Source organism: Nyctibius grandis, chromosome 2 (genome assembly GCF_013368605.1).
Source record: "Nyctibius grandis isolate bNycGra1 chromosome 2, bNycGra1.pri, whole genome shotgun sequence".
NCBI lineage: Eukaryota > Metazoa > Chordata > Aves > Nyctibiiformes > Nyctibiidae > Nyctibius > Nyctibius grandis.
In genome coordinates this window covers 24,211,357-24,232,072 of record NC_090659.1, presented here as the reverse complement: position 1 = coordinate 24,232,072, position 20,716 = coordinate 24,211,357, and the positions used below count along the sequence as shown (strand labels likewise).

The following is a 20,716-nucleotide window of genomic DNA, read 5'->3' as shown; positions in this document are numbered from 1 at the left end:
CGTGTCAGTGTAATGCTGTGGGCTAGCTGTGGGCCCACATGGGACGCTGCGGGCTCGCGTCCTCCAGACAGCTGTGGGATGGTGGGCTTCTCAGGTTTTGGTCAGTTCACTTTTAGCCCAGGTCAGGTAAGAAATGCACAAAACGTGGCACCCCTTTCCCATCCCATCCTACCCTTCTTGCAAAGGGCACAGTGTGACATCCTGCTCGGTGGTTTGCTGTGGTATGGCTGAGTCTTAAGAGGCGATGAGGTTAGGTGAGGCTGTGGCAACCTAATTCCCTGGTCCTGCGGACTGAACCCTTGCCTTATCAGTGGAAAATGCTAAGGCTAAACTATCTAGGAAGCGGCATGCACCGAGATCTCCGAATTTGTGTGCAGCCCTTTCCCTGGGTCTAGGAGGTTAATATCCTGGTGTCCCCAGCATGTTTTTTCTTACATGTCAGGGACAGACTGGGGGAGAAGGAAGAGGGGGGCAACGGGTGCGTGTGAAAGATAAGGAAAGCAGTTTAACACTTTCCAGACATCACTGTAAGTTAGGGCAGCAGCAAGGGAATACTTTGTCTGCCCCTCTCAAATTACGGTTGAGAAAAGCACGGGTTGTACTAAGTAAGCGAAGGTTTCCCTTGTGCTTGTGGAAGAAGAGAGCCCAGACAGCCTGGGCACAGGTGCTAGGAACTGAAACTAACTAGAAACAAGCAGCAGCTTCCTGTCCCTGGCCAGAGACCAAAGCCACTTTGACAGGGGCACGCACACCCTCCCTGCCTGGGAAAACAGCTGGAGCCGTCTCTTGCCATGAGTTCACTGCCTGGCACTGCAGCGTGGCCCAGCTCCCGCTGTCAGCCTCCCAAAACAATGTCAGCGGCGCACTGCTAATGAAATTCCTGTGTGCAAAACAGCCTCGGATGATGAGGGAAGCGACGCTGACCGCTCGGTGTGGGTAGCAGGTGGAGAATGCGAGTGCTGATGTCTCTGAAAGTATGACCTCACTGCCAAAACAGATAGATGCTGTCTTTTCCTTGCTGTGTGAAGATAGAGTAGCTGTCATCACTGCCTGCCATCACAAATGGGGAAGGACTGGGGAGGGAAAGGCTTCTTTCCTCACCTCTGCAAGATGATACTTGGGCTTTCTTAGTTTCAGCATAGCCTAGTGCAGCCGTATTATTAGGCCGAACCAAGAACACCTTTTAAAACTACAGCACTGATTAATCCTTCCTCAAGTAGAGTGGTTTCACTGAACTCTGTCCCTGCTCACAGGCTTCACTCAGTGCTGTGCTGTGTACCTTGACATTCTGCTACAAAGAAAGATGAGTTATGATTAGGCCCATGGTTATGTCCTAAGTAGTACAGGTTTTCAGACTCTACCCTGTGTTACATAGCAAGGTGTCGTGTAATTAATACATATTAATTTTGACATACATTTGCAGTTCTGGTTCTGGTTCTTCCAGGAGCTTCACTGGCAATGCATTTTTATCACTCGTTTTCAAGCGATGGGTTCGTCACCTAATGATGCTTCTTTTTTTCTTCTTAGGATTCACAGTCACTTACGTTTGAGGAAGATGACCCACCAGAACCACTTGAGCTAGCAGTTAAACAAGTTGTTAGTGTTGTGAAGTCAGCTCAAGAGAAGGTAAACTTCAGTTTTGTTTTGTTTCAGTGTACTTTTGAGCAGGAAATGTTAATTGTTCTTGTTAGTGATAGTGGGAGTTTTATTTGTCATACTTCTGTACCCTTGACCTAAGTTTGTCAAGGCTTATAAGAGGCTGCCTCTCTAATGAACCTGTGCAAACTCTTCACATTAGTTCACTCCTTTTGCAAGTCATGAGCGGAGTGTGCTCCAGGGCTTCCACCACATGAGCAATAACTAGGGTTACGCCAAGTTTATAGGTACGCCTTCAATAACTTGTACAGCAACCCTCTCCCCCCACCCCCGTCGTCGGTACGATGGTTCCCCATCCTACTGCTGAAGCGTGGGTGGGGAATTCATGAAGAAGGGAGGGGACACCTCCTCTGGGAGAGGAAAACATCTTTGTCTGACTCTTGCTGTTTGTGTGGCTGATTACGGGTTTGCTGCATAAGTCAGAGCCGGGTAAGGATCAGTGCAATAGCTGCAAAGTCCTGAGGGTGAAGTCTTGACTCTACTGAATCCTGTAGTCAGTGAGGAGCGAATGGTCTCTTTCTTCCTTTCCCACCCCAACCCCATATACTGGGAAGTGGTTTTCCCCATGCTTAGTGCACGTGACATTAAAATAAGGCAGAATTTGGCTCTTAGAACAGGGTAAAAATATATGTATGCTTATTAGCAATGATAGCTTCTGCATTTTCGTCCTAGTGACTGTAACTACTAGTCACATCTGAACTGCTGCTCAGCTTTAGGCACCTGCATCAAATTAGCCTAATGCTTTGCTTCTTGTTTTGCTTTGTTATTTTGGTTTGCCTGTCTGATTTAGATGTTAAGCAGCTCTACTATGATTCCTTTGAAAACTATGCATGCTTATCTGCCTGATACATATAGGCACACCCTGATTGGTGGCAGCTGGGGATTGCCAACATGTAAAGTTCTTTGTGCACTTGTTCTCTCACCTCTTTTTTTTTTTTTTCTTTTTTCTTTTTTTCTTTCCCCCTACCAGTGGTCTTTGCCCCAGCAGTGGGGCTAGAGAGACTGGAGTTGATAGGGCTGTAGAGTTGGCACTAGTGTTACTCCGTGCCACCGGAAGACACCACAATGGGAAATATTAAGGAGAGGTGACTGCTAGGTCTAAAAGTGGTGTGCTGTATGATGTGTGAAGCCAGCAACTGAGGGAGATCTGCTACAAATAAAAGCTAGTGACAAACGGTACAAAAAACAGGTGTCTTGAAGTGCAGTGTCTAAAATGTTGCTGAAAGACGGGTAGTGCTGCAAATGTGTTTGCATGGGAGATGGCCAGGAGGTTTGGGTCTGATGGCTACTCTTGGCCCGTGTCAAAGCTCAGCAGGGGTGTTGGGGCCTGCTCTGTGCTCAGAGTACTATGCCCGTGGCTTGACCACAATGAGAGCAACGTCTCAAGGCTAAAACCCGTTTTGGTCTTGCCTGCGTGCCACAACCAAGGCACGACACTGCAGTCCTGGATTTCCCTGAAGTCCCATTGTACCACTAGGAACACCTCTGCTGCAGTCCTCAGTTAACTTCTGTGTTGTTTAAATGTAGATTCTGACTGGCATAGCAGTGAGGTAAGTTAGTGCCCACAGTGCCCTGTGGGCACCTTAACCTGCTGTGGTTGAGCTTGGGCAGCAGAAGGTAGCGAGTTCTGGCTCCGTAGCACCCAATGCCTGAGGAACTGCTGGCTGCTGTAGGGCTGTTCTCATGCCCTCCTTTACCTGTGGCTTTGCAGTCCGGCACCCTGCCTTGTGCAGCCTCTGGTCCTTGTCTGACCTTGTGTTGAGCCATTTCACTAAGTTAATCGAGCTGTTATACTGCAGCCAGCAATCTAATATGGTTTTGCAGCAGCTTAAACCAATATAAGCACATTTAAAAATGTATTGGATTAAAACAGGTTTGCTTACATAAACTGGGTTGTTCTGAACTGTCCCAAAAGCGATTTCCATAATCTTGTGCATGGCTGCTGGAAAAATTTCTCTGAATTATTCTTGCTTGTTCAGTTAAGGTACAACCTGAATATTTATTTGGATTTCAGTGTATAATAACCTTAGAGTGGCACTCTGGTAGCTACTTTCCCTCCTTACTTAAATGCATACCTTTACCTTAACACCTCAGGAGTTCTCTCATACAGTCATTTTCTCCCTTTCATATTCCTCAGGTAATACCAAGGGTCCAAAGGGGTTGTTTTTGTGATGTTTTCTTCCTCCTTGCCCCTGCTCTTCAAAGTCTTAGTCTTTGCATACGAAATTGAAATCTCTCTCTGCAGCTTGTCCAAACTCAAAATTCTGATACGTGTTTGTAACTCACTACTGGTGTGACTGACCCTGAATTGTGGTTTGTGACTATATGCTGCATGTTTATCAATGTTGTAGCATCCCACAGAGCTCTAAACTTGCCTGAAGCATCAGCTGGTATAAGACTGTTTTCCTGCAACCGGTTCAACATGCTACTTTACTTGCAACCTGTATGGCAAGAGCGTATAGGTGCCTTGGCTCAGCAGCCAGGGCTTGATTCATTGCAGGTCATTTCTAATATGTATTTGACCTTGCATCAGAGACGTTGTGGTCATCCACGGAAATGGAGGATTGAGGGTGAGAGATCAAAATAGCAGTAAACATTGGATATGTAATACTTTAACACAGCTGTATGCTGATAGAGCCCTGTGGTATGTCTTTTGTGGTGGGTGGTCCTCTGTCCTATTGAATGCTGGGCCATGGAGCATAGCCAGGTGATGAGCCTGCCTGGTACTGGGAGTGAGCCTGCTGCCTGGGAAGGCTCACATGCCATCTTGCTCCAAAACAATACGGGATTGCCAGCCAGACTGTAATTGTTATATTACTGCTGACAGCCCTGTTTATGGCCAGGACACACACTGACACATGCACTCAGTAGATATATACATACTGTCCTTGCCTTAAAGAAGCTGAAAGTTGTAGAACTGGTGTATGCTCCACAGTGCAGTGCTGCAGACATGGTTGGTGAACCTGCTGGTTGTGAGCTTGGCCAAAGTAGTTGTGATAGGGACAGAGCTGCTCTGTGGCTGAAGGTTACACCACACTGCTTCTTGACAAAGCCTCTATTTATGTGTCGCCTTCACTCCAATTTTGGGCCAGAGCCTAAATATATAGAATGAAGTGGCAAGTTTTCATTGTGTGGTGTTGGTTGTTTTGTTTTAATAAATTAAACATTAGCAATATTCTTAGCTAATGCTGCCAACCTTTCCATTACTGCAGTCTATTTCCAGAGGCTTTGAACTTCACAACAGCAACAACAAAAAAGGCAACAAAAAAGATGGTTCTGTTGTTGGGAACTTGGCACAGAGGGTTTGGATGGAGCAGGCTACAACAGAAGTCTCCCTTCTTTTCCTGTTTCATGCTTAAATAGAAAGGGGTAAAATGCACTCAGAGTGCTGTTCCTTTAATGAGTGATAGTAAGTTGCTATACAAGGAATGACTGTCTTGGATCACAACAGGCAACAGCAAATATGGAAGCTTCATGTTAATTTTTGTGTGATGAATCTTGCTGGGGGAGATGGTGGAGAGAAGAGAGAACTGTTTTTCAGGCTCGTGAGAGGTCCTGTTTTCCCATGAGCTGTGCAGCATGCCCAAAAAGGTCTTATTTACCCACGTGGCTGTTGTAGCTTCATCTTGGTATCGCTTTGTTTGCAGCTATGCTGCTGTGATCTGGCAGCCTGTGTTCATGCTGCTCTGGGGTGTTGAGGCTTCCAGTTTCACTTGCTCTGAAGCAGGTAGAGACATTGTGTAGCAAAGGCTGCTTTCTGCTCTGGGAAAGATTGGTTTCTTGTCATCACCACGACAGTACTAACTGGGTCTCATTCTTAGTTACGTACGTGTGTTTATTACTGATTACTTTTGGTGGGGTGAACTGCCCTGACCATCATGTGCACTTCCTTTTGTCCTTTAACTCCCTGCTTTGCCTGAAAAGCTGTCCCAGAGCTTTGCTGCTTTAATGACTGGGGCTTTTTACAAGCCTAAGTGGAATCATGGCCCATGCAGCTTTTTTGCTCTTTTTCTTGTTTTTTAGTCTATGTACTAATATAATCCCATATCATTAGTGTATTTACTTTTCTTCCCTGGTGCTTGCTGTCAGTAAATACATTGTGAAAGAATATTTCCTTCTAGCCTTTTTTTACCTTGGCGCAGTGGGTTGTCCATGGCTGGACACCAGGTGCCCACCAAAGCAGCTCTGTTGCTCCCCTCCTCAGCTGGACAGGAGAGAGAAAATACAATGAAAGGCTCATGGGTTGAGATAAGGACAGGGACAGATCACTGACCAATTAGAGTCATGCGCAAAACAGACTCGACTTGGGGAAATTAGTTTATTACCAATTAAATCAGAGTAGGAAAATGAGAAATAAACCCAAATCTTAAAAACACGTTCCCCCCACTCCTTCCCTCTTCATGGGCTCAACTTCACTCCTGAGTTCTCTACCTTCTCCCCACCAGCGGTGCAGGGGGACAGGGAATGGGGGTTGCGGTCAGTTCATCACATGTTGTCTCTGCCACTCCTTCCTCCTCACGGGGAGGACTCCTCACACTCTTCCTCTGCTCCAGTGTGGGGTCCCTCCCATGGGAGACAGTCCTCCACAAACTTCTCCAATGTGAGTCCTTCCCACAGGCTGCAGTTCTTCACGAACTGCTCCAGTGTGGGACCCTTCCACGGGGTGCAGTCCTTCAGGAACAGACTTTTCCAGCGTGGGTCCCCCACAGGGTCACAAGTCCTGCCAGCAAACCTGCTCCAGCACGAGCTCCTCTCTCCAAGGGTCTACAGATCCTGCCAGCGGCCTCCTCCAGAGTGGGCTTCCCACAGGGTCATAGCCTTCTTCAGGAACATCCACCTGCTCCAGTGTAGGGTCCTCCATGGGCTGCAGGTGGATATCTGCTCCACCGTTAACCTCTGTGGGCTGCAGGGGCACAGCCTGCCTCACCATGGTCTTCACCATGGGCTGCAGGGGAATCTCTGCTCTGGTGCCTGGAGCACCTCCTCCCACTCCTTCGCTGACCTTGGTGTCTGCAGGGTTGTTTCTCTCACATGCTCTCACTCCTCTCTTCAGCTGCAGTTGCGCAGCAACTTTTTCCCCTTCTTAAATATGTTATCCCAGAGGCACTACTACCGTCGCTGATGGGCTCGGTCTTGGCCAGTGACAGGTCTGTCTTGGAGCCAGCTGACATAGGCTTTATCAGAATGGGGAAGCTTCTAGAAGCTTCTCACAGAAGCCACCCCTGTAACCCCCACACTACCAAAACCTTGCCACGCAAACCCAACACACTTGGCTAAATAAGTTGTACGTGGTAACTCACTCTCATGCACTCATTCCATCACTCACCCTGCCTTCACCCTGGTGTTTATCATCATTTTGGAAAACTGGTCCGGGGTTGTCTCATATTTGCAGGCAAACTCGCTTTGATACCGGCTTCCAAAAATCTGCCTCTAGCTGTGCCTGGGTTAGACGTTGCATTTGTTTTCTATCCTTCAATTTGGCTGTGTCATTCGCTAAACCACTTGGGTAGGGAGGGAATGGTGAAGAAGCTACAGAAACCCCCTCCAGAAGTTAATGCATAGGCTCTAGTAACCAAGGAAGATGGTGTAATTCTTCTTCTGAACAGCTGAGCGTTATGGCTGAGAAGGCAGAAGTTTCTGACTGGAAATTTTCTTATGGTGAGGTTTTAAGCTGAGTACACAAACTGCCTGTTTGGTTATTGACAAGTGTCTCTGTTTAGCCCTCATCCAGGGCTAAACAATAACCAGTTGTTCTATCACCCAAGACCCCTCCCCAGCCGAGAAAGGGAATTGGGAAGAGGAGGGAGACTCATGGGTTGAAACTTAAACATTTAATAAAATAAGAAAACCGATATCAGTACTAATACAAAAGACACAAAGTTATACTCAGCCCATAGAGTGGTGGCAAATTCCTCCAGGGTTCACCACCAGTGAGGAGAAGGAGAAAGAGGGAGAAGAGAGCAGAGCAAAGAGCCCCTCCCATCCCCGCCAAGCTTCCCAATTTATCGTGAACCTGACGTTAGTGTTATAGAATACACCTGTGGGCCAGCCTGGGTCAGCTGCCCTGGATTTAACTGCTAATGGCCTTGATCACCATACCACAGCTGGCCACAAACTGAAACAAAGCGTAACAGAAAAGTGATTCTATAAATTTCATCCCCACAAAACCAGGACAACAAGATAAGTTTTCTGTGCCAAAAAGAAGAGCCTTCTCCTCGGAGTAGTACTCCAAAACAAATGTGGGAAATGGTGGGTGTCCTAAATCTAATAGTGTACTGGTCCCTACAGTGGACATGAAGGCAGCTTTCACTGTGTGGCTGCCTCATGGTGTATACTCATTTTCTTGTTAAAATGTTAAAGATTTGTATTGCTTACATACTAATAAATAACCTGCTCTTTCTGGAAATAAACACCAAATGCAGTAAAACTGATTTCTTTACAGAAAAAAAAGCGATCAAGGCCTGTAATACTGAGGGGTTTACATGCACAGGTGATGTGGTCAGGGCCTGGGGAAGGTGAAGAAGACCTTCCTCAACAGGGCTGTTAGAACTTCCCTCTGAAGTCATGGCCCTTCACCCTCCCTTGGCCGCAGGAGGTTCCTGCTGCTACACATGGAGAGGGGAGGGAGAAGTAACAAAGAGGCTGTGTGTAACGCACGAGTTGGTGGGGTGCCAGTGCCAAAAGTGAAGCCTCTCAAGGCAAGAGGACACCATGTGTGAGGAGCAGAGGCACTCTAGCACTTCTTGAGATGAAGCAGCTTCCACTGCTACTTCAGCAAGGAAAGAAACTGAAATTCTGCAGTTCTGTCCAGAGGAGCCACAAAGGGAAAAAGTCAAGAGATAGAGGGGGAGAGCAAAGCAGGGGGAAGGGCTTTAATAGCTGTGGGTACACAAGTTTGGACACTTGACTTTCTTAGAAAAGTATTTGTCTTACTCCAAGTGTAGTGCTTTTTCAGTCCTCTTCGTTCCTGCAGTTGTTTATCTGAAACAGAATATTTTAGGATAATTGCAGTAACAATTTTAGAGACATATAAGCAAGGTGTGTGGAAGTGTTACAGCAGCTCATCGGAGGTGAGTACTGGTGTCAAGCAGATGGGAAGCAGAACCCAGCCAGGTCGGGGAGTTTTGCCATGGCAGCTCACCCACATGGTGGGCTGGTGTGGTCAGGGACAGCGGCAGGAGGGTGTTGAGCAGACAGCAATAATAACCCTGCCACGGGAGTGAGCAAGTGCCAGGAGCCAGCTGAGTGTGGGGAGGGATGGCAGAGGGCTGAGGAGGTGCGGGAGCATAGCCTTGCCAGCAAAGGCACCAGAGGAAGGGCTGGGAACCCCTTCCATGGTAGGTCCCCAAAGTGCATGGAGAGACTGCTTGGATGGTGATGGGGTGTTTGTGCTGGGGGAAGGCTAGAGCTACAGAGGTGATGGAGGGAGAAAACACCTTGGTCTTGCTGGTGGAAGATCCTGGTTTCTTTGTGCTGCTATTTCACCTCACCCTATTTCTCCTAATGAAGGAGGTATTGCTTGTCTAGGTGGAAGACGGCAAAGGAGAGTTGGGGCATGACCCCTCTGGGACTCCAGAATTAGCCAGCCACAGCTGCTGTGCAGTGGTGCAAGAGCTTGATTTTTAAAGAGTGGTTTGTCATAGAAATGACAGGTTTTCTAGACTCTAAAACACAAAGTGTTGATGTGTGGGGGTATCCCTGGTATGGAGGGGTGGGAGAGAGAGAGATGAGGAAGATAAATGTAGTTAAAGAGTGACTCCCTTCCCATCAGTCCAGATGCTCCTGCTTTCTCATGAACATCTATCCTTCCTCTTTTTCTCCCCTGTCGACCAGAAAGGGGTGGTTTGCCAAAGCCCCACTTCTCCTGCTCTTCACCTGTGCAAAGAAAATGACTTTGAGGAGGCAGGTTGGATGGGGGCGTGGAGAAAGAGGAGCATAGCACAGGAAGCTTCAGTATTTTTCTTCATGTGACTTCTGGGGAAAATGGCCTACATATTTCTGCTCCGGTCTATCAAAATCATCCGCTACACTTCTAAAGGAATGTCACTTAAAAAGGGAAGTGGCAGTTGCGGTCTCTTTAATCAACTTCTCACCACTTGTGGCAGCATATTAGATGAAAACAGGATCGCTTTCTCTTCAAATTCTAGCCCAGAATTCTACTTCTCTCGGTATTCTGACTCCATAATCCTTCCTGCTCACAGAACAAAGGGATTCACCTGATATAAAGACATATTATTTTCCATTAACAAATGTGGAACCGCTCCTTTTTGTGATTGGATTAAAAATTAAGAGACCTCTGTACCTGAAGACCACAGTTATTTTTTTAAAAGTGAGGGGAAAAGGGGGCTAGGACTTGGTAGATGTCTTTCGCAGAAAATGAATTAATCAAGGAGACTAAAAGCCCAAACCAGGGTTTGGGCTCCAAAACTAAAGGTACACATATAAAAAAAATTATTTATCATCTCTTGCCAAGGTGTAGAAAGAAGAGTGAAAGTTCTACCGCATGCAGTGTCTGTTTCCATCCTTTACTTAGAAGTAAACATGTTTAACAAAAAAGTGGCACATGAACCATGATTACTGTGTACCTGGCAATCTTGGCTCTTAGACATCCAGAAATTCCAGACAAATGGCTCCGCATCACATGTGCAGCAAGTCCAACTTGTTCTAAATGCACTGAACTTCTTATGCATGTGTGGATGAAATGTGTATGGATGATAAACCTCTGCATTTAGGACATGCAGTGTCAGCAGTTTTTGCATCAGACCTGCCCTTTTCCCTCCTCTGCCCTCCAAAAAGAGGGAAGAACCTGTCCGGTTCTTAAGTCTTTGAAGAGCCACCATGCCAATCCATCCTCATTGTGAATGAAATGAGTGATTCTGTGTTTTAACTCAGCTATAAGTAAAATAAGCAGTTATGCTCTTCGGTCTTGTTAGCTATTAAAAATGCTTAAAAATCCTTTATGTTCTGTCATAATAGTGGGTGTTTTTGTTGGTTACATGGGATTAAGGGTCAGAAATCAGTTCGGAAGGAATTTAGGCTTTGGGGAAGGGGAGAGGTAAGGGAGTCTGATTTCATAGAATAGCTTGGGTTGGAGGGACCTTTAAAGGTCATCTAGTCCAACACCTCTGCAATGAGCAGGAACATCTTCAACTAGATCAGGTTGCTCAGAGCCCCGTCCAACCTGACCTTGAATATTTCCAGGCACGGGGCATCTACCACCTCTCTGGGCAACCTGTTCCAGTGTTTCACCACCGTCATAGTAAAAAATGTCTTCCTTATATCTAGTCTAAATTTGTCCAGTTCTAAACTATAGTTTGCGGAAGATAAACCTGAAAAGGCAAATCTTGTTGCTTGTGGTTGGGATTTTCATTTGTCATGTCCACCCCCTCTCTCTGCTCCTTTGTAATTAAGTCTCTACCTTAATGGATGTGCTCTGAAGCCCTTGGTAATGCTCTGGTGCTTCTTAAAGTGTATGTTATAGAGCCCTGGGAGATAAAATGTATTTAAGGAGAGACTGATAAGGGTCTTCCAGAAGGTACATGATTCATTTTAAAGCCTTCACCTTCAATTCCAGTGCCCATAAGTGAAGCAATAAGTACGCAAACATCATTTAATAGCATACGTGCAGAGTTTACATCAAACAGATCTTGCAGCAAATTATTTGCCTGCGCATTGCATTAACCTGGTTAACTAAGGAGGGCTCAGCTCTAAGGAGGGCTCAGCTATCCTTTCTAACGGTGGAGCTCTGGGGACAGTAACCACAGACGGACAGTGACAAGCAGCTGTCTTCAACCAGCAGAGCTGTTTGCAAAGTGAGCTTCTGTCCCTGGCATAATGAATGATTTCTGACTTATTTACCTGGGGCTTTCGTGTGCTGCCAGGCGCTTTTTGCACACTCCAGGAATTTTGCACAGCAGCTCTGGCACCTCAGGTGGTTTGCAGAGGAGAGGGAGGAAAAACTATTCAGTCTTTGTAAACCTGCTGTCATAACAAGTTAAATTACTGCTCATAAAAGTAAGAGAGTGTACTCAACAAAGTCTATTGCAGTCAAGTGGCATACAGACTCTTCCCAGACATTTAGCTTCATCACCAAATTTCAGGACCTTTCTTGGTTTGGTCAAAGACTTGAATAAACTTTTAGAGGCTCCTGCCCCTTCCCACCCCACTGGGAACTGGAATTACTCAGACAAAATCCTCTTCTGCAGCAGCAGGGTTATGCCAAGCTTCACATTTATAGGATACCACTAAAACAGATAGTAGGCTACTTAGTTCGGAGCAGAAGAGGAAGAACAAACTTCTTTGTCTTCCTTATGCTAAATTGTGATCTTTGAGCTTTTAATATATAGATATGTGAATCACAAAGGAGTCTTTGTCAGCTGAAGAGTTACTTTTGTATTGGATAACAATACAAAAGAAATTTTGGAAAATACCAGAATTTCCAGGTATTAAATTCCATGTGCAAAAGCAAACACTTGAACTACGATTTTTAGAAGCGAATGTAGAGAAGGAGGTAAGGATGTTAATGAAGTTGCTTAGAAGTCTCCCACCTACGGAATTTAGCATAATTCTAGTAGCTTAAAGTCCTTCGTTTTCTTAGTTCCTTTCTTGCCTTCACCAAGCCTTCTTCTGAAGACTAATTTGGTTTTCCCTTCCTTTGTCTCCCCCCACCCCTTTCATTTCTTTAGGTGGTTTCTTGCAATGTTGTGGGAGATTCTGTTAAATTTGTTGTCACTGTCTCACATACTTCACCCACAGCTGCAGAAGATCAGTCGTACACTGTGAAACTCTCTCCGCTTCACTTGCAGGTAGAGTGTTAAGTGTTGTTCTCTCTCCCTTTTGTTACAGCTCATCCCGCTGCTGAGCTGAACCTCCTGTTTGCAAAATGTGTACAAACTCATGTTAACTTGGTAAAACGTTTAATAATATTACAGTTTCCCTCTGGGGCAAGTGATAAATTCATAAATTAAGCTGTCTCTTTAGGAGACTGTGGATAAATAACACATTGGGTAGACTACTCAGATGTATAGAAACCAATACCCTTTTTTGACTGGCAGGCACTCTCAAAGCTTAAGTAACTTCTGCCTTCTTAGAATGTGACTTTGAATTTACTTACCCAGAAACTGGTATCATTCTTCCTTTGGCGAGCCTTAGTGTGGAGCTTGACCTACAATTTTTTTACAGGAAACCAGAACGCTCTCCAATAACTGTTTTCCTATCCACAGCTTCAGCTCTATGTGAAAGACAAAGGAGAAGATGTCAAAGTTGAGTGGTTCCTCATTAACGCTGATGAAACCAACTTTGAAATCCAGCCAACAGTACAGGAGGTCAGTCAGCAAGTTTTATTTGTTGTAATGGTAGAGGAGATGGGTTTCCATCTCTTCGGTGCAAAACCCAGTGTAATGCTTTAGGTTAGCAGTAGAAGTGTCTAGAGCTAAGGTATCAAGTGAGGCTGGAAGAGCTGAAGCAAAAATGCCTGTTCGTTTTTGCTGGTTGCCTTCCGTAAAAGTGTGCAGCAGTTAGCTGTGAGCAGTGCCACCTTGAACTGCTTCAGTGACATCTGCCATGGCTTATCCATCAAAACCCTGCATCTCTGAAATCTAGGAGCATTCCTCAAGATTACTGAAGCATTGAAGATAAATCAAGTCTGTATTTGACAGACTAATGACTTGGCAAACATTTTTCCGTCCAAATTCAAAGGTGTGGAAAATGTCTGTTCCTAAATACCATTTCTCGGAGCACTTCTAAAATAACAAAAAAACCCCAAACAATTGTAACCATATTCCCATCAAAGGAACTACAAAGTTTCCCCTCCCTTAACTTAAATCAATTTTGAGATCTGGCAACAATAGTTCAGAAACAGCTCTGAAAAAACACAATTATTTAAGGAAATGATGGGTGATCTAAAAATAACTTGATGCTTTTGGAATTGTGCCTTATCTTAGCATATAAACACTGATTCATTGGGCTTTTTTTACTGGGACATCCCCTGAAAGAGTTTCTTCATGATTAAGACTCTGTTCTGCCTTTGACCGTTCACAATTTTTTTTTTGGCACAAACATGATGACTTAAGCCTTTCTTACAACAGTGGGTGAACACTTGCTTGTGCTTTGTGAAGTTGGTTTTCTGACTGAAGGCCTCATTAAAAAATAGCTTTATTGTAGAGCTGCTTTCTAAAGTCCTGTACTGAGTGACCTAGAATCATAATAATTTATTACCACAGTTTTTGTACACAAAAATGTGAAACTCATAGCTAAAGACAGACAAGTCTTTTGAAGTGTGTTTTAAGGTAGATTTTACTGTGCATGCATAGCAGTGTAAATGACCTTCACGTGTCGGGGTGGCGTGCTGATAATCCACATATTGAACAGTCATTAAGTACTTACTGGTAAATGCAGATGACTCTGGTACAGTCACTGGACTTCACAACCAGCTTTTTGGGAGATGCCTGAGTCCAGAGTTGCAAGGAGTTGTAGCTTGCTGTGCTTTGCTTGTGTTCTTAAAATGAGCCTGTTAAGTTCTTAATAGTTAAGGGCTTTATTTTCACTTTGAAGTTTCTGTTAGCACTTAGGGAAGAGGGAGGCAATAAACAAAGAGCTAAAACCTGTGAGCAACCTACACCTCGGAAATTGCTTCAGCTTCTAAACTTAAATGTCAGCTTTTGTGTCTTGTTTTTTCCTCTTTCAGAAGCAATATTGTGTGTACAAATAAATGCCTTTAATTGCTTGTGATTATCTACACAGTGGTTTTGTCATCAGTCAAACAAGGTGGATATAATAACCTATTTTCTGTTGATAATAGCTGGGTGAACCTGAGTTGTGTTTGGCAACCTGGCTGACTTGCAGGGCTTCGGTTTGCATGCGGTTGTGCTACTGAGACTTTATGTGCTGGTGTGCCCCAAGCTAGCCACGGTAGCTGACTGTACACCCCTAGCCCGTGTCAAACCCAACGTAAAATGTGTCGTCCTAAGCTTTTTTGGTTGGCATTTAAGCCGTTATGGCTTGCCTTGTAGAGGGTGGTGTGATGGAGCATTCCTTTCCAAATAAGGATGGCTAAAAATGAAGTTGAGCTGCCAGGAGGCTCTTTAACCAAAATGCTTTCCGAATAACTATGGAAACATCAGAAAATGCCCATGAGTAAAAGCCCAATGACTATTGTTGCTGTTGTTACCATTGAATAACATGTCAGATTATGTTGGTGGCAAAGATACAGTTGGCTGATATTTTACCAGTTGACACCATTCTTTATCAAGCGGTGTTTAGGTAAGGGCAGGGCAGGGAAATTACCTCCAAAATAGTGAAAACTAACCATGATTTATCTGCTTATTTAAATCACATAAATAATGAAATTACTGAAATTGAAGCTTTAGACAGCCTAGTTTACTTTAATATTTTTTAAAGTAAAAGAATACTATCTGCAAGTTGCAGAAATGTGCCACTGCCTCTTTCCTTGGGAGCTGTTTGAGGGAACGAGGTGTGAACAAAGCAGAGTTTCTGTGGGACTGGTCGATGTTGTTGCACGTTTTGAACTGTAGCGACCTGTCATCAAAGGGCGGTTAGCTCAGGAGGCAGTGAAACAGGATTGCTGTACACAACATTCCTGGGATTTTTATGAAACACCCTGTGTGTTTCTGTAACACTTGAGTAATTGGGAAAGGGCTGTTACTCCAATTCTGCTTGACCTGTTGTGCAAGCTGCAAGCATACCTTCAGGAGTGCAGAAGTCTTCGCACGATCATTCTCCTACACCTAAGAAAGGACCGAGGCTTTTGAAACAACAGATTGCCTCTCGTGCCGAGACCTCTCTGTGATGGAGGAGCATGGTGCAGGATGTCCAGGGTGGCAGAGCAAAGCCTGTGCTCTGCCGTGTTCGTAGAGATGCAGTTGAGACTTGAGCTGGTACTGCCTGGTGGCTTTGTTGTGCCGCGTGGCTGCACCAGCATGGGTCAGGTAGTGCTGCAAGCTGGTGGTGCGCAGCCGCAATGTCATCAAAGCAATCGACCAGGGTTAGGGCTTCAGCCCCTGCCTTGATCTCCCTGCTGGTGCAAATCAGGTGTCCTTGTCATCAGTGTGCCTTGTCTTTGCAGCAGAGCCTTGTTTGTTGGCCATGGCATGCCGGTTGTAGGCCTGCTCCTGTCAGACAGCAGCATGCAGAAGGGTACCTTTTTTCTGCATTGTGTGATTATTGCATTGTCCAGCTATTCTGTACCTACATCTGTAAATCCGTTCCCTTTCTTTTAAAGCCTTGTTCTGTAATAGTAAAGTCTCTCAGGTGTGATATCAGGTGAGACAAGACAGATGAGTCCTCTGTTGTTCAGGTCAGATCTTTGTTTCCTACTTCAATCTCTTCTTTAGAGAAGAAATCTCACTGAAATTTCTCCTGGGCTGCCTTCAGAGCAGTTGGGTGTCAAACTTCCCTTTCTGTGATGGCTTAATTTAAAAATCCACTCCCTGTAGGTAACTGAGCAGAAGAGACATTCTGAGCAGTGTGGCATGGGAAGCAGGCTTTTCCAGGAGCACAGGGAGGGCAGGGGCAGTTCACCGTTTTCATACACCTTACAATTAATTGTATGAGGCTACATGTGTAAGCAAAACCTGTGATCTGTTCTGATCCCTCAGAGATAGTGGTGTTAAGCGCAGATTGCCGTGAGATTTTTGAATGGACAAACGTACAAGGCAGTCCCCCAGAGCAGCATGACGATCTGTCCTTACAGTGCACTTGAAGGCCTCCAAGAGATGGTATAATTTTTTTTTCACTGCAGCACAGGATTAGCTCGTTCTCGTCTGTTGCAAGCTAGCAGAACTCCCATTAAATCAGTGGAACAGTGCCCATCTGCTTATCTGATGGCCTGATGTGCTCTCTCAGTGGGTTGCAAAGCAGTACAAAAACTTTAAAACACCATCATGGGATATAAACTGTTAATGAAACTTCTGGTTTTGTGGCTAATAGCTGTGCCTTCCTAACTCTCAGAACAACATGTGACTTTTTTAGTGTATATTTCTAGTTTTCATTCAATGCTTAATATGGAAATTTAAGTAATTGTTCGCATGATCTCTTGGTATGTTTTGTTGTTGGCAACAGGAACCGTGTCTTTCTAGGACAAAGTTAATTTTCTATAGCTTTGATGGTTTAGATATACCAAATTAATTTTTGCCTTAACTTCTTTCTTCTGAGTTTTGAGAAACATGATTGTTTGTTTCCTCTTAGGGACAGACAGCAGGGACATGTGCAATACCTGAAACGCTCAGAGATGTTTTGAAGAACCTCTTTAGCTTAGTTTCTCCATCTGTAGTGTTGAGTACAAGGCCTACAGATATAAAGGAGGTTCAGGTAAGTCTGTTTCCTACCTAAATCTTTTGAGAAGTCTCCTGCATAGTGTTTATATTACTTACTCATGATTCACAGATGAGGAAGTTTGACACTGTTCAGTGATCAGAAACAACTGGAATACATTCTTTAAAACAACATAGCCTTTAGCAGTGAAGGCTTTGTGATCGTAACTCCCGTGTGGCTATTTGTTGATGTTACACCCCATCGCACGTCTGCTTCCCTGTATCGATGTGACAGAAGTTAAAAGTAATTGGTATTTGCGTATGCACAATCCCTCTTGTTCTGCTTGCTTTTCACAGAATGTACAGAGCGTAAGCCTTCTGCCTCAGGGCACTAGTCCGCCTAAACCTCCAAGGGCTCATGAACTCAAACTGCTGGTAAAGAACATCGCGGTAAACCTAACTGATCACAGTGCTGCAGGTAATGTAGCCCGTGCGATATTGCTCATTTTCATGCAGGGCTGGGTTTTTTTTTTTTTCCTTTTGGCTGAAATAATTTGGAAGTTCCGGGTTACAACCTTCTCTGAAAAGATGATGTAAGAAATTTCTGAAATCCAAAAAACTGACTTAGTCAGGCTTGTACAAAACTGTGTATGTTTTGGTTTATTTGAGTATTTAAACATCTTGATCTTCTTGTAAACAAACACATCATTGTTGAAAACAATTTGAAATGAGCATATTTATGAAGTTAGTTAATTATTTTCTGGATTTTAGTTTTAATTTCTAAAAGTTATCACTTTGGGTGTACCTGAGATGAGGGGCTCAAAACCAACTCTCCATCAACTGTTAGCAACAACATTGGTTTGGTTCAGTATTACCTTATTTTTACAGCTGCTTTTGTTTACTTTCAAGCAATTTGCTGATTTATCTAAAACTCTTCTCCTCTGTGTAAACTCTCTTCAAAGGTGGTGTTTTGTTGTCAGGGATTTTTTCCCCCTAATAAAGTACCTCTGTGGGTAGAGGCGGGAGTAGCTCTTGCAAGTGGAGAATGAAGCCAAAAAGGGGGTCACTGCCTAGTGAAGTTGCAGTGTTGGTTTTGGAAAGAAGCACCAAGCCTGCCCAGCAAGTATTCAGACTTCTTCGAGTGCAAGCGCGCCTCCATCACTGAGGCACAAGCAAGCATATTTCAGATTTTGTCAGTGGAAATACAAATTTGAGGTCACTAACAATTCCATAACATTCTTTTAAATGGAAGCTTGTGGCTGCTAAATTGGGCAAGGCACTAGTTTTGGATAAATATATCCTACTTGCTATATTCCTTTTTTCAGTTAGATGTAATAGGTTTCTGCCCCAGACTCTTGCATAATGCTGCTTTGCTCATCCTGGTTGGAAGCGATTCCCCTGTAACTTTCTGCAGACTGTTTTTTAAAAACAAATTATTTTTATAGCAGTTCTGGAACTCTTTGCAGTGAAATGTCCTATATAAATAAAACTGTGCTGGAAACTGTAGATTGCAGGAAAACCTAATTCAGAATTTGTTATTACTCTACAATTTTGTAGTGCAAACTAAGCTTTTCAAAAGAGCAGATAATTTTGGCTGCCTTTAAAACTCATGAGATGAGGTACCTCTATGTGCATACAGTGCATGCAAGAGAGGATTCATCTTAGGGGAAGCCTCTCTGCTCCCTCTCTGAAAATGAGAGGAAGAGGGGACAATTGATGTGCTCTACTTTGGGAACCCAGATACTGAGAGGCAAAATCACCATTTGCTCTTCTCAAAGGAGATGGAGGGAATTTTGCTGGTTCCTTAGCAACTCTGGGAGTGTAAATGCTTTGTAACTGAGTATGAGAAATAAAGCTTGTGGGGTTTAGCTGGTACACCTGAAATCCAGTGGAAGCATTGCACAGCTGGGAAGATGCTAGCTTCTGGACATAGCTTGCTGCCTTTTAGTTATTGTTCCCTTCCCTTTTCCTGGCCTTGTCTTGCAGCAATAATTAATTATCCTGTTGCAACTCAGAGACGCAAGAAGAGTGTGCAACCTTCATAGGCTAACCTTCATAGATACATAGAGGGTTGGGGGGCTGGTTTATCTGTTTTGATCATTATCATCCTACAAACCATGGGTGCTAACATGGTTTATAGGAGCTTGTGGCTTTCCTGTAGATATGTTAGTTCAATTGGTGAATAACCAGAAGCAGACCTGGCCTCGGCTTGTGGGCTGTGCCCTTTTTTATCTCCTTAGTTTCTGTATGTAAACAAAGATTATCTTAGATTTAGTACTATGTGGTCCACAGTGTGTCATCTAGGGCAAAAGTGATTTCTGCTGTTAAGGAAAAAATTGTTAGTTGTGTACACCAGGGTGTGCGGGGCAGCAACGCTGAAATACTCTGTTTGGTATCAGTCGGTCAGTGGCTCCGGTGTAGTTTCAGGCAGAGCTATACAGGTGTTTCTGCGCCGGGCTGCCGAGCACTGCTGGCAGCAAGAGCAGGCTGCAGAGACATATGGCTGGGTTAACAGAAAACCACCCCAGGTTCCTTAACTCTCAGGCTCAGCGTGCTGTGAAAGCAGCTATAACCTACTTACTCCAGGGTTAGCTTGGATCCCAAATAAGCTGCGTGTACATAGTGCTTTGTCTCCTCGAATAACCTTGCCGGGCCCAAGCTGCTTCTGTGCCTCAGACAGGGCTCATCCACAGCCCCGATGCACAACCAGAGGACAACTGAGAGTTGATGATAGTAAATATAAACCTAGATTCTTCTGGGGAACTGGAGGCAGCATACATTGTTTGCTTTTCACACGGCCAGTACTGAGCCTTTTGCCTCTTTCCTTGATATTTTAGAACCCTGGGACTGAAATGATTTCTGATGCTTGAAAGCCATACAAAAGAAATTGTTTTAAGGGTAACAAGTTGTGCAAACTATTTCCCCTTGGAGAAGCAATATAACTACTATAATATGCCAGTTTGCCATGTTATCAAATTCCAAGATCAAGGTGGAGATAATTCTGCACCAGTACTCTAAAATGCCATGAACTTGTTAAAACCACAGTCCACAAAGCCGTCATTAATTAACACCACTGTCATCATTCACTTGCTAGCAGAAGCATCTTGCTTTGATGTCCAAAGAAACCTCTGTGAGTGCAGCCAGTAGGAACCTTGAAAACTTCTGGTATTTTTAAAGCAGCTGAAAGCAACTTCACTCCTCTCTCCCCTCTCACCCACACCTCCACCGCCTCGCTGTTCATTCTGGCTCCTCATCCTTTTTGATCTTTTTATGCCTGCACTTCTTTGCTTCATGCCAGCATTTAAATCAGGTCATCATGCTTCATACTACATAGAACAGTGCATAAGACAATGATGACCCAATCTTGACCATCACCATTAATGTACATGGTACACAAACTGAGGGGAGGGAAGAAATTTATTCTGCGGGCAGATGAGGAAGTGTGTCCAATAGTCTATTCGAAAGCACAGTATGTAAGGAAGGGGGTTCTTCGCTTTCTTTTGTGTAAGTGTGCTTCCTGGGGATGGAATATTAATAACTGGATATTGATTTTTCTTGCCCTTACAGGCAGCACAAACCTCGCATGTATAGTTCAGTTGAATGACCCTATGCAGAAGTTTTCCAGCTCTGTAGCCAAAAAAGCTGCAAATCCCTTTTGGAAGGAAGAGTTTATCTTGTAAGTAACTTACCTACTGAGAATACTTTTATAGTAAAGCATCTTTTTTTACTTAAACTATGTGAGGTTTTTGAGTGAAGAATGGCATTTTGAAATATGTCCAGTCAGGTGGCCT

The 20,716-nt window shown here is 44.3% G+C and overlaps 1 protein-coding gene across 3 annotated transcripts in view; it reads left to right on the top strand.

Annotated features, from left to right (window-relative positions):
• The window catches only part of C2CD2 (C2 calcium dependent domain containing 2), a 44,851-nt gene that overhangs the window by 954 nt on the left and 23,181 nt on the right, over positions 1-20,716 (top strand). For all 3 annotated transcript variants that reach the window (XM_068395240.1, XM_068395239.1, XM_068395241.1), the window contains exons 2-7: positions 1,528-1,626; positions 12,342-12,461; positions 12,879-12,980; positions 16,861-16,983; positions 17,283-17,403; positions 20,493-20,601. In XM_068395240.1, the coding sequence (XP_068251341.1) occupies positions 1,528-1,626; positions 12,342-12,461; positions 12,879-12,980; positions 16,861-16,983; positions 17,283-17,403; positions 20,493-20,601 (674 nt within the window). The remainder of the gene's footprint in view (positions 1-1,527; positions 1,627-12,341; positions 12,462-12,878; positions 12,981-16,860; positions 16,984-17,282; positions 17,404-20,492; positions 20,602-20,716) is intronic.